At 40.8% G+C, this 14035-nt stretch overlaps 1 protein-coding gene across 7 annotated transcripts in view; it reads left to right on the top strand.

The window, feature by feature from the left end:
- The first annotated feature begins 446 nt into the window (after window positions 1-446).
- MBTD1 (mbt domain containing 1) overlaps window positions 447-14035 on the top strand; it is a 55029-nt gene continuing 41440 nt past the window's right edge. The window contains exons 1-6 of one of the 7 annotated variants that reach the window (XM_054047401.1): window positions 5745-6345; window positions 9073-9137; window positions 10391-10592; window positions 11795-11934; window positions 13375-13489; window positions 13587-13672. In XM_054047401.1, coding sequence (XP_053903376.1) covers window positions 10439-10592; window positions 11795-11934; window positions 13375-13489; window positions 13587-13672 — 495 coding nt within the window. In that variant the 5' untranslated portion in view covers window positions 5745-6345; window positions 9073-9137; window positions 10391-10438. Of the gene's footprint in view, window positions 498-1050; window positions 1159-5744; window positions 6346-9072; window positions 9138-10390; window positions 10593-11794; window positions 11935-13374; window positions 13490-13586; window positions 13673-14035 lie in introns of those variants that run through there. The other 6 variants (XM_054047396.1, XM_054047397.1, XM_054047398.1 and 3 more) reach the window with 6 other exon arrangements.

The raw sequence follows: 14035 nt of genomic DNA on the forward strand, positions 1-14035 counted from the left end.
TCCCTTCCACGTGATAGGCTCCCAGGCCGGACTATTCTATTGCCCATACGGAAGGGTCCAATCCCACTTATAACGACTAATCTTCCAGACGGTAATACTGGGCTCAGAAGCAGCAAATCACATGAGCCAGACAATTGCCAGGCTGTTTTAGCGTGCCGCTTCGCACCCCCCCTCGCCACAAAATGGTTGCGTCCAGAGGGCTACGGCGAGCGAGGAGGCTCTGAAGACCTGGGGACCCAATGAGAGCGCGCGGTGGGCTGGGCGCGGCGCGTGCGCGCTGCCGTTATGCTAATGTTGTTGATATTCTGGGCAGGGAGTTGAATTTCTTTCTCTGCCTGAGTGAGAGGCTGAACTTTCCAGGCCACCTCCTGTCCCAGCCGGGCCCTGCCCCTCGGAGGGGAGGGGGGAGAGAAGAAGGGGGCTGAGCAGAGAGGAGGGGGGGAGAGCAGCAGGCATCCCCTGCCCATGAGGGCCTGATGGAAAACACAAAGGACCTGGTGAGTAGCACAGCCCCGGGGGGACGCAGGGCAGCGGCCGCCGCTGCGGTGGGCTCGCCTGGCTTACCGGGGGTGTGTGTGTGCAGTGCTTGTGGGGAGCAGCCGTGGGGCTGCGGGGACGGGATGCAACAGGGGCAGTGCGGGGGCGGGAGGGGGGGCTCGGAGCTTATTAGGTGGGGAGGGCAGCGAGCAGCCGTGGGAACAGTGTGGGAGGGAGACGGAGCTCGCCTTGTGTCTGGGGGCGGGAGCGGAGCAGCTGTGCTGGCCGCAGCATTGGGGTGGGAGGGGAGCAGCCAGGAGCACCCTCGCGCTGCTGTTGCTGTTGTTTCGTTTGTCTGTATTGGCTGGAGGCAGGGGGCAAAGCGGAGGGGACCCGCGGCGGCGGCAGTTCCCCCGTGTGCAGGTGGGAGGGGAGGGGAGGGAGCCGCCGGCGCACGAGGGTGCTGGCGGGGGAGGAGTCCGGGGACAGCACTGGGGCTTTGTGTGAGAAGGGAAGAGAACCGCAGCACCCAAGCTCTGGGGCTTGAGGCTCCTTTGCGCTCCTCTTTTCCGGATTCTCCGCCCCTCCCGGCCCCCTCGTGTGTGCCTGCGGGCAGGGGAGGGCTGCAGCTCTGATCCCGGGGCTGCTTCGCTGCTTGCTTTTGTTGCGATTCCTCCTGCGGTAATTTCCAGGCTTTCCTTAGTTCCTGGGAGAGCTCTCGCTAGGAGTTTTAGTCGTGCAACTTTAATCCGCATAGCAGCTCTGGAGCACACTATGCCACCAGAGTAGGTTGCAGCAAATGCAGAGTAGGTTGCATACATTGGATATAGAATTACCAGGAGGGACTCCTGCTGGGACAGTGAATGAGCGAAGTGGAGGGGAGTGTTCCGCGGTGTTATGAGAGAGACTTTTAATATCTCGCTGAAATACATTGCAATATCTGTCATCACCAGGAGAGAAACTGGTAATGTGGGGGAGGACAGCACAACCCTGCTCAGACAGGTTACCTTTTGTTGTGATCCCTTCTCCCTAGAAGATTGTAGTAGGTTGCAGGTCTCTGCAGGCTCTCCTGACAAGCAGAAACAATAGCAATGGGTTGGGTTTTTTCTTCTTTTTATCGTTATTTGAACAATTCAGGCTTCTCCTGATTCCCATTCACTGGTGGGGGAGCCGGTTGGGGATAATATTTTTTTTATTATAGTATTATCCCTTTTGGAAATAAGGCTTTTGCAATGAGGGTTTAATGAGACACTATATTTTTCAAATGTTGCAGTCACTTTACCTATGTTACTAATGACAACTTTGGATTTTTAAAATGCTTTTACTTTTAAAAAATTCAGTGTGTTAGTTTATAGTTTCGTTTACCTTTGGCATTTCTCTCAGCTTGAGCAATATGACTATGAAGCTAGTTTCACTTTCAGGTTTGTAGCAGTTGGATTTCCAGGAACTGCATGAAATTTCTTGGTTTTAAAGAGCTGCTGGTTATAGTAGACTTCTTAAAAAAAAAAAAAATTATTAACCAGTTCTGTTTGTGATGGTGGTCTTTATAAAACCTTATTCTTACAAAATGTACATGTTGGGCCATATTTAAATTGATCGTGTCCCTTTAAAAGTTTGCATTCCTTTTATGGGGAAGTTGTCATTTAAAGTTTGAGAGGCAGCCTAGTGATTTGATGTTTTTAGTGTCAGGGAGTCTCACACAGGTCTCAAAGCTTCAAGATGAGGTAAACAACACAATTATACTTCAGATTTTTTGTTGTTGTTGTATTAAGTAACGAACCTAGAAGAAAATTAAATCTGTATGCCAAACTTGCCTTACAAGTGGGGGGGAGGTAACTTTGTCTATAAAATAGCAGCTTTGTAATTCAGCGGTATATAGTCAGTTTTAACTAGCTTTTTTGAGCAAGTGATAACGCACACTACTGGAAAATATAGGGAGGATAAGTTTCCTAGCTGGGAAGTTATTTAACATACAAAGGAACAAATAATTTAGGCTTTGGTCCTGAAAATACTTAGATATGGGACATGGAGGCAAGATTTCCTTAGTTTTTACTTTATCAAAATAAATGGCTGGATGGGGGAACATAGGTTAAAGTGTTTAAGGATTTGTGTTCCTGGTCTTACATTTTTTCCCTTAATCCATAAAATTCGGCTTGATTTTGCAAGGTGCTGAGCACTGTCAAATGGCAGCTAAGTTAGTTTCTCTCCCTGTTGCTCTGCAAAAGGCCCATAAAATGGAGGCAGCAAGCCAAACAGACAGGGGAAACCAACTATAAAGAGTGATGTCAAATATACACACTGAAGAGAAAAGTGTATTTCTATAGCTCTTCAGCTAGTCATTCGACATGTTACTTTTATGTAGATATACCTATCTCATAGAACTGGAAGGGACCCTGAAAGGTTGTAAAACATTCAGATAGAAATTATATTTGTAAATGTCTCAAAATCCCCTGTCCAAAACTTGTAGGTCAGGTATGGGATTCCAGGGAATCCAAAATAGAGAGGTGTGGGTTTTTTGTTTGTTTGTTTAAAGCTGGTCACATGTTACCTTTAGATTGCTGCTTAATTGTTTGCATTTCCTACTGTTAATAAGTTGCTGTAGGAAAAGTTGTTTTGACCAGATTTGATTTATAAACTGTTGTAATATAACCAGTTCAATTTTTTGTGTGGTTTAGAGCAGTGGCTCTCAACCTTTCCAGACTACTGTACCCCTTTCAGGAGTCTGATTTGTCTTGTGTATCCCCAAGTTTCACCTCACTTAAAAACTACTTGCTTTCAAAATCAGACATAAAAATACAAAAATTACACAGCACATTACTGAAAAATTGCTTATTTTCTCATTTCTATCATATAGTTATAAAATAAATCAGTTGGCATACAAATATTGTACTTACATTTCAGCGTATAGAGCAGTATAAACAAGTCATTGTCTGTATGAAATTTTAGTTTATACTGACTTCGCTAGTGCCTTTTATGTAACCTGTTGTAAAACTGGGCAAGTGTTTAGATGAGTTGACATACCCCCTGTACCGTACCCTTGGTTGAGAACCACTGGTTTAGAGTTTGATCAAGCCCAGAGCTAGGACTGAGATCATTGCTTATAATGTCAATGGTCTCTTGACTAGAAGGAATGTGTATACCGCAGTATTCTTCTAACATATAGAGAAATGTTGCATAGAGATAGTGTCTGATAGTTGAGAATATTTGCTTAACTACTTACTGCTTCTGGATACTGGGTAGCAGTGGTGGCCTTCTGTGCCCCGACCTAAAGGTTATGCCGATTCTTTAATACAAAAGCGTTGATCCATGCCACATTCACCTCCTCTCTGTGTAATGTACTTAGGGTTAGCTTTGAACATCACCTGCAGACTGAGCTTGAAGTAGGATGCAGCTGCCAACCTCTGTGTTGGATAGGCCTTTAGCAGCTCATAAACTGTGTTCAAAGTTCTGCGCAGGTTCCTTGTTTTTTTCCGTAAGCAGTTCTTGAACAGTCTGGATGGTCTTGAACCTGGATTCTCTAGACCCTACCCCCACACCTCCACTTTCATCTTGTCCTGTCATGGCAGTTAAGCGCAGCCATGATGTTCTTGCTGTCAAGCTACCCAGGCTCAATAGTAGGACTTTCTCAGTTGAAGACCTTCACCTTTTGGAATTTGCTGCCCATGATGGTCTGCCATGACAGGAGTTCAGTTTCCAAAATGACACAGTTTAGGAAGTTTTTTGATGAAGTATTTATGTATTGGATGTTGTGGTAATTTGTTTATTTTGCTTAGTTTTGTGTTCTGTTCTGGCTTGTTTAAGGTACTTTTCTCAGTAGCATTGTAGATGGTCCCAATTTAAAAAAAAAAAAAGGAACAGCACACTACTGTGTACAAAGAACACATGCAGTCAATATGCTTAGTTTCTACATGCAGTTATTATTATTATGCAGATCAGATAATTGCATATTGTAGGGACTATAATTTCCACTTATCTGATTGGCACATAGCAATTTAGACACATTTGCATGGCCAGCTTTAGGGAGGGGAGAAGATGTTAACTTTTGGTGTGATACCACTTGATTATTAGAATAGTTATGTGTTTTCAGATATTTCATACAGATAGATAGGCTGTATGTTACCAGGCATTCACTGGTGGGTCAGAGGGTTGTGTCGTAGAAGGCACAGATTAAACCGTTTTTTTTAAAAGCCACATAGGTATTTATTTCACCAGCAGCTGCATTCGGTCCCATTTCCCCATGCATTTTCAGTGTTCCAAAAGCCTTTTTCTGCTGAGGAGACCATAATCCCTTTAAGGAAGCAAGCCACAGCCTATGTGCCCAAAGTTCCAGATCCAGTACCTTCTTTCCAGCAGCTGTGACTTCCCAGTGCTAGCATACCGGTCTCTGGTGCTGTTTCCCCCAACACTACTTTAGTAAGACACCTTTCTGCAGTGCTACCATTCTTCCCGCTGACTGAGGTTAAAAAAAACTCTATACGGTCCCAGACTCTTCCCACTCTCAGCATGCTCCCTTCTGTTATGCTGTCAGTAGGTGAAGCTACCTGGCCTTTATCCTATCCTAATTTTGACATTGATGCAAACTTTCTTGCTTCCTGCTAAATCCAGCATCGAAAAGTGCTTAGGTTTTTCCTTCCTTTTTGCATGTGTAGTTCAGACCATGTATATCTATGTACTAATGGTCAATTACATAATGGGATACAATTCTATTTGAGAAAATTAAAACTGCTGTTAGTTTCAGGCAGACTTTTAAAAAGAGTAAGTTATCCAAACCTCAGTGCTTTCAGCCTGTCCTTTCCACTTTTTGATTATTACTAAGGTACTTGACTGCAAATCTGAAAGAAGGTCCCCTTCTGCTTATAGTTATTCCGCCTAGGTTTGTGATGGCAGGTCTTGTAATCTAAGCGAACCCAAGTCCTGGGGGAAGCAGTATCAGTGGTTCTAGAACTAGTACTCTTCTTTTATGCTGCAGCAGATTCTGTCTTTCAACAAGATATTAAAAGGAGGCGTCTGTGGCACACCTTGCAAGAGTAGAGGTGCTAGATGTGATCTGGAAAAATTCCAGTTTCAATAAATTGCATTCTGTCTCCCTAAATTTCTCCTGAATATATATGCTTTCCCCTATTGCTATACTTATTGGACAAGATCCATAGATCACACTCTAATAAGTAAATATTAAGGCTATTCAGCATTAAATAGGGTGACCAGATGTTCTGATTTTATAGGGACAGTTCCGATTTCTGGGTCTTTTTCTTATATAGGCTCCTATTACCCCTCACTCCCTGTCCTGATTTTTCACACTTGCTGTCTGGTCACCCTAGCATTAATTGTCTGTTGTATGTAGCTCTTCAAAAGCCTGAAAATTCTGAGAGCTTTTGAGATTTCTGGAAGTGAGCATACAAGATGACTTCTTAAGGAAAGGAAAATATTCTTGAACACTAAGACACCTTGTAGATTTGGGAGGGAATCCCCACAGCTGTATCCAGTCAGGTTTACTTTTAGTAGTGGTAACTGGCTTTGAAAAGGCAACAGAAGAAATATACTTTGGGCTAGTTCATAGAATGGGGAAAAACAACAGAATTTATTAGGATAATGCTCCTGCATCTTAGCAGGTTTCCCCCTAGACAGTATGAAATAGACTAGTGATCATCATGAATGCCACGAGGGAATCGAAGTCACAGAAGTGGAATCACGATGCAAGTTCACTTCCTTATCTAGCTGCAGGCATCTTGGAGTGGTTCAAAGTAAAGATCGAAACCTAAAAAGAAAAGGAGAGACTAGGAAAGAGAAGGGTGCCAACACTTCCTCCTGGGTCTGGACGCTCGAGTTGTTCTTTTGTATTGTCGCTTCTCTCCCAACAGAAAGATGTGGGTAAGTTCCTTCTACCAAAAAATAAGTATGAAGCCAACATAAACAAATCTTTCTTTAATTAATCGTATTCCAGGCCAAATTAATCTCTCGTTTGAACCATTGAAATATGGATTTTGTTGTTTTATTAGCTATAGCCTTTTGTGTTTTCAGACCACATTGTCCAGAAATATCACCCTGCCTATACAGCAGGAGTAAGTTATAGATTCCTGTGGCATGACTTAACTCCTTTGTTGCCACATTTCTCATTATTTATAGGCTACATCTGTTATGTAGTTCAGCAGCTCTGCATAGATCAGATGCTTGTTTTACATTATAAATATTTGTTCATTGTATACTTTTTAATGCACCTCCCCACTCTGATAGTATCCTGAAAATCTGGGTCTTGATGTATGGATAACTACATTGATTCTAGAGTCTTGACATGTAGTGCAGTTATTTGACCAAGTGAGAATGGGTTTATGAAATATTTAAGGGCTATGCATGATATAAATATTTTTGCCTGTAAGACTCTTCATTAGAGGTGTTATTTTGAAAGTGTATGTTTTTCCTTTTGGAAAAACTATAGTTTTGTTAGTTTATAAAATGTATGCTGCACAAATCCTAGAATCATAGGGCTAGAAGGACTGCAAGGGTCATCTAGCAGTCTAGCCCCCTGCCAAGATGGAGGATTTGTTGTGTCTAAACCATCCAAGACAGATGGCTATCCATCCTCCTTTTGAAAACCTCCAGTGAAGAAGCTTCCACAACCTTCCAAGGCCGTCTGTGCCATTGTCCTACTGTTCTTACAGTTAGGAAGTTTTTCCTGAGATTTGATCTAAATCCCTGAGCATACACATCCAATGATTAATCAACACCAAGAGTGTTAGAAGCAAATTCTCCCCTAAACACAGATGCCAGTCACCTTCTGGCAAAACTCTGAATAAAAATATTTTATTAGAGGCCACAGTCTTCTTTTTAAACGTACACAGTCAGCCCCCTCCCCTCCAAACCAAAACTTCCATGTTTCAGTGGGTTAAGATATAATGGGACAGCTTGACCAAGTACAAGATTTATGGAGGAGGAATGTTATGCCACCTTTAGCAAGTATGTACTGGTAAATACATTTGATATGTATGGTCATTTTGAAGATGGATAGATTGATAGCTCCATGTGTTCTTGAAACCTGTTAATTTAAAACATTTTTGCTTAGTGTGTTTCCTTTAATCTGTGACTGATGTGACAAAGAGGGGTTGGCCTAGACTGGATGCTATGGTCAATACAGTGTTAAACATTAACTGTAAGAAGTTACAAATCTAATGGAATGTTGAGGATGAAGACTTGCTTTCCTGTTGGTTAGTGTGCTGATCTGTAACTGAACAGGATTGTTACTAGAACACTGTATCCATGGCAACCTGTTGTTCAATTGCTAACTTAATTTTAACACACAGGAGGTAATAACTGAGCTTGCATCTCTTTGGCTTATAATAGCAATAAATAACGGCCTGCAGGTGAGGCTTTTCCTGACAGTGAGGACCTGATGTGGTCTTGGTCTTTTGAAGTCAATTCAAGTTTTTCCATTGATTTCAGTTTGGATCGAATTGGGGTCTAGTTCAAGAATGCTCCACTCCTACAGCCTTGCTGACTGTAAGAAAATTCCCTTGGCTTACCTGGTTGTCATTTTTTAAAATATAATTTTGAATTACTAACTGAGGAATCTCTGCGTAGTTTACAGTGCGTTGAAATTTTTGAAGTTTGAGAGCTGTTAGGGAGGTAAATGTGTATTCACCCCATTACGTATTGGTTGTTTAGCTTTTAAGGTGGTGGGGAGGCTAGGACTGGGTGGTATGGAAACTATATTCCTCTCTGAATATTAGAAAAGTTCTCTCCATTCCAGGGTTTAGGCATATTGCCAGGCAAGAGTAGAGGATCTTCATTTAAAAAAAAAAAGAGCGGGGGGGGGGGGAAACAAATGTCCTAAGACACACAGAGTAGGGACGATCCAACCAGATTAGATGATTGGACCAGCAGGTGGCAAATGTAAAATAAGTATGTTCTCAGTGGAACAGTCACCTAGCATGCTGATCAGGAAAAAGATTCGGGGAATTATTGTAGAGAAGTCTTAAAACTAGCAGTACAGAGAGCATGTCCAGTGTAAAAAAGGAAAGTGAAATCCAGTCTTTTAATATCACTTCCAGTCTTTTAGTGAACACGTCAACTTTCAGGCAGGGTTGGCTCATCAAAAATATCAGGGACAAAACCTAGCTTTGAGTTTCTTTCAGCTATCTTGCAACACTCCCTTCCCCCACCCACACTTAAATAATTGAATTTCTTTTTTTACCCTATTCTGCTGATCTGTCTCCTTACCAGTTCTTACTAATTTATATCCAGTGGGTGGAGAGCAGTCAACTTGGTGAGGTGTTCCTGGTTTGGCCACAGACTTCCAGCCCAACTTCAGACAACTGAAGTAATCTCCTTGTGCTTCAATTTCCCCTTTATAAAATGGGGATATCTACATCCCTGGGTGTTGTGAAGCATAATTAATGTTTGTAAATGCGTTGAGATCTTCTAGTGAAATAGCTGATGTAAATCCTACATCTTATTTCTACCTATTTTGTGTAATATGTCAGTTTTGAGGTCTGCAAGTGGTGTCCTCTTGTTATGACATTTTAACGTGCACATTTACTGTAAAATATTGTCTTCATGCACAACAAAGGCATGGACTTGTGACTGTGATTCTGTCTCTGGCAGGTGCAAGGGAAGGACCACTAGACAAATGGTTAGTCTTTGGGATTCTCCCTCTTTGGTGATTGCAGGTATGTGGGAGGGAAATGAAGGCAGGTTAGTGGATGCACAGAAGTATCTGATAACATTCAGCAGTTAACACAAAGGGAAAGCAGTACAGAACAATAACTAAACAAACACTGGGCCTGAATCTTCTCACCATCGTAGATTGGGACTAATGCAGCTCATTGGAGTTGTCAATTTAAAAATGGTGGTAAGTGAGAGGAGAATGAGGCCCATTGTCTTCTGTTGTGTGAACTTTAAGGGGGAATGGATATGAATAGGGCCTTGGTGTCTTTGGCCAAAATTCCATGTTTGGATTATTGTGCATTGTGCCCAACCAGTAATTTCTTGCCCTCCATTCTGGTAGTGGTTACATTTCAGTGTCTCTTAAAAGCATTTGGGGATCCTTTGAGGTGAAAGATGGCATGTAAAATATATACTCTAGATGCTCAGCAAAATAGGACATCAATACGTTTATTGTTATATACATTTTGAATGTCTTCATTGCAAATTTCTGAAACCTCTCCCATTCTAGCGGTGAATTTCTCATGTGTATGTTTCCTCATAACGTGGTTAAAGGAAAGAGCTACCATCAGGCAGGATTTTCTTCTTGTATGTAAAAGTAACAAATTAGTCACCTTTCTATTGAAGCCGTTTATAATAGCCCCCATTACCATAGTATCTGAACATCTTACAATCTTAGGTACCACATTTTAAACAGAAGGAACTGAGCCACAGAGAGGCTAAGTGATTTGTCCAAGATCACACAAAAAGTCTGTGGTGGAGCTGGGATTTGGACACAGGTTTCCCAAATCCTAAACTAGTGTCCTACCCAATAGACTATCCTTTCTCTCTGATCAAACAAATCTTTTTAAGGTCTGTGACTTAGCTCAACACAAGCGTATTAAATTTTTAGTGAACTTGGCTGCAGCCATTTAGGATGCACTCATTTGCTTATGTGCTCTGACTGGCTATCAATACTCTAGGTACCTGGATTACTGAACTCTGAAGAGATGTCAACAAAAGAAGAGCTTTGACTTGTCACATTACTCTTCAGCCTGTTATGAGACAGGATTTTTTTCTTGTATATAACTATCAAATACTGGCTAATTCTGCCTCTAGAAGTTTTCAGTCCTGAACAATTTTATTAGCAGGTACATGGCTGATTTCTCTGTGTCTATAGAGAAGATACTTTAATTCAGACTGCAATTTACTGCATCTCCAAAATCTTTAAATTAAGAGTATTCTAATTTGTCTTATGTTTTTATGTTTTGCTTTTTAGACTGAGCATTCTTCACGGTCAGAAAGGAAGAGACGTGACTCATTCGGGATGTTTGACGGTTATGATAGTTGTAGTGAGGACACTAGTAGCAGCTCAAGCTCTGATGAGAGTGAAGAAGAAGTTGCTCCCTTACCATCCAGTCTCCCCATTATCAAGAATAATGGCCAGGTCTATACTTATCCAGATGGTAAATCTGGCATGGGTGAGTACAAAGATTTTCTGGTATTGAGTTTGTGGGTTTTCAGCTGGATCCCAGGGCTCTCGTATCACCATATTCTGTGTTTTATTTCAACCTGAGGTGTCATTTGTGTGGGTCTGAGAACACACGTTGACTCCTCCTTTGTGAGAACAAAGCAGATCCGTTGAAGACTTTTACTCCTAACAACCAGAAACAAGAAATAATTTCTATTCACTTATCAAGAAAGACACTATGCAAATATATGTGATGTATATATTTTTATTTTTACATCAAGTAAATGTATTCTAATATGTTTTAGTTCTTAGGCTTCTGTTAAAGTGCTAAGCCAGTCTTCCTTCTCAAAGTTTGGGTTAACCCTCTTTTAACAACAACATTTTTAGGAGGTGAATCCAGAGTTGCATTATACTGTATAACTTTGTAGTGCATTAATGCATTTATTATATATTGGTTTTCTTTATGTTCTAGTAAAATATCTTTACCACTATTAAGTCCACTCTTTCAGCACACAGTGTTCAGCCCCCACATATTTGGAATCACCCTATTTTGAGAAAGAGGGAAGATCGCCTTCATCATTATAGAAAAACAATAGGACATATATACTGCCCAGCAGTAAAACCCACTTTGGGCATCACAGTGGCACAAGTCACCTGCAACCTCTGTTTCTCTGGATGTCCTAGAGCTGACTGGGTAGTGCAACACATAAAGTGGGTAATGCCAGCAGGATGAGGGTGTTGACTGGCCATGATACATGGGAGAGATTTATGTGTAATTCAAGGGAAAGTAGAAAGACGAGTCTTATTTTGGGTTGGGAGTAGTAAACATCAGATGAAGTCTGCATTCACAGACGCACACTTGAAGTCTCTTTAACCTTATAACTGGGTAGCATGAAGGATGAAGATCAGCTTTGGATGAGTCATTAGTTTCTGTTAGTGAAAACTGGGGGGGACCATTACAACCTTGAATCAACAAAGACCATGGCATTTGAGTAGTTCTACTGAAGTCAGTGGGACTAGTCATTTTGTGAAGTTAAGCACATGTAAATCTTTGTAAGATCAAGGACTAAGAAACGGTTTGGTGTCAAAGCTAAGCGGGGCTGCAAACCATAAGACCTTCATGATGGAATCCTTATGTTTGGGTTTTACTTCTCATTTAATCTAAAATTTTTATCGTGCTTTATAGTTGAGCCTTTTCTCTTCTCTGATTAGCCACCTGTGAGATGTGTGGGATGGTCGGTGTCCGAGATGCTTTTTACTCTAAGACAAAGCGTTTCTGTAGTGTTTCGTGCTCCAGAAGTTATTCATCAAACTCCAAGAAGGCCAGCATTCTGGCCAGACTTCAGGTAACGGTACAGAAACCATCTTGTTTATATACTTACCCTTGCATGTTTTACAAATAAACCAGACTGGACAGATAAATGCTTATCTGAGCTAATGCATGTTTTTTAAAAAATTAGTTTGTTTTTTAGTAAACTCATAGTAATCTAACTGTGTTAGTGAGTCAAAACTTATCATATTATTTATCTGCTGTTTACATTGAGTGCAGATTTCCTGTTGAGTAAATTCTAAACCTAAAACCTGGTCTTTTTAGCTCTTGCAGGAAAATAAAATTAAAAAGTTACCTTAGCAATGTGTTCACCTAACAAAAATAGAGATCAACGCTTCTGTAAGGGTCAAGGAGCAAATCTTGACCTAATCCACCTAATCTGAGTGGATTGTGCAAATACGTTGAATGGGATTGTGGGAAACTAGTTTCTGCCCCTCCACCAACTGAGTAGCCAAAATAGTTTCTGTGGTCCACAGGCAAGGGCAGTGGAGGAAGGGAAGATCTGTGCAGTGGCTGATGCTCTCATCCACTTGTGCCTTGTCTGTTGCTGTTCAAGGAACTCTTATGGTGCACTTCCTGTGGGTATTTAGTTTGCTTGTGCAGAGGAATTAAATAAACTCTGCTGCCATGGGCCCACTGCACTTGCAGTGGAAAGAGCTGGATACTCCTTTAAATTTAAGTGTGTGGCATCTGAATAATCCATAGATTTAGCCTCAAAGTACTTGTTGGCTTCACAGATCACAGTGGCGAAACCATTGCTGTCACTTTATTCACAAAAAGGTTTTTAAAAGACCTTGTATAGAGATTGACATATTGAGCTGTATTAACTTTGGCATGTTGTAAACTGTTTTAATTCTCCTTTTTTCCCCTTTGTTAAATTAGTTTATTTAAAAGGGTAATTAGCATAGATGTGTTATAAAAATAACATTAATAGAGACTGAAACCTCAGCTGGCAGGAGATCAAGGTTATATTCTCCCATTTTCTCTCACATGGAACTCCAATGTCTGTGGGAGTATTGCCTAATGACTGCCATGATATGGCCCTCAGAATTAGTTTTAAGATTCTGCCTTTGTCATATTTTTGATAGTTACAGATGTCTAGTCCCTTTGCCCATTATCTGTAGAACAGCAGCTGATGCTGTGTGCTGTTCAAGTTTCCATACCTAGGCAAAAATTATGTTTCTCACATTCCCTTGAGTCTGCTTTTATGGGTTTAAACTATACTGATGCTAAGTGTAGCTCATGTGGTACTTGAATGGACAACTTCTGTGTTCTGTTTTATTTGTTAAAATTTTTGCCTACCAGGATAGCCTCATGAGAGATGCATTTTGTTTACAAAATTAATTATGTAATGTTTTTGGACCTTTAGAACTGATTTTGTGTAGTAGTGTAAGGCACATTTTTGAAAATTTCCAGCTGGGAGTTTTGAAAGGCTTTATTTACTTAACTCTTATTGTCCTAGGGTAAACCTCCAACTAAAAAGGCTAAAGTTCTGCAGAAACAACCTTTAGTGGCTAAACTAGCAGCATATGCTCAGTACCAAGCTACATTGCAGAACCAAGTGAAGACTAAAACAGGTAACTGTGCATAATAGAAATGAAACTAATTCTTGGAAACGTAAGATCTGCCGTTCACCCCTTGTGCAGCTTCCTAAACAAAATAACTTTCTTTTAGCAGCTGTCCCTGTGGAAGGTTTCAGTTGGGGTAACTACATTACTAGCAATAATTTAACAGCAGCTCCTGTTACCTGTTTTAAACATGTAAGTATCCTCCACTATTTTTTTTTCTCTGAGACATTTTAAATTTATTTTAATCAAGAAACAGCAACCAAATCAGTTACTTAGTACTTTATCAATTAATTCATTTAGCACTACATTAATATTTAAACACTTTTTAAATGAAAATTATAGAAGAAAATACACATGCCTTATTCTTTTACTTGAAACCATTCTGAATATCATCAGCCACTCTTGTTATATATGATTCAGGTTCGAAGTTACAAAATAGAAGGCTGGTATCTTAAGCCCTTGGGAACTTATTTTTCCCACATTCAAAGCACAATCTTAGATTAGTCCAAATTTATAGAATTTAAACCAAACCAGTTGGAGACACAGTAATAGATA

The sequence above is a fragment of the Malaclemys terrapin genome, chromosome 13 (assembly GCF_027887155.1).
Source record: "Malaclemys terrapin pileata isolate rMalTer1 chromosome 13, rMalTer1.hap1, whole genome shotgun sequence".
Classification (NCBI taxonomy): Eukaryota; Metazoa; Chordata; order Testudines; family Emydidae; genus Malaclemys; species Malaclemys terrapin.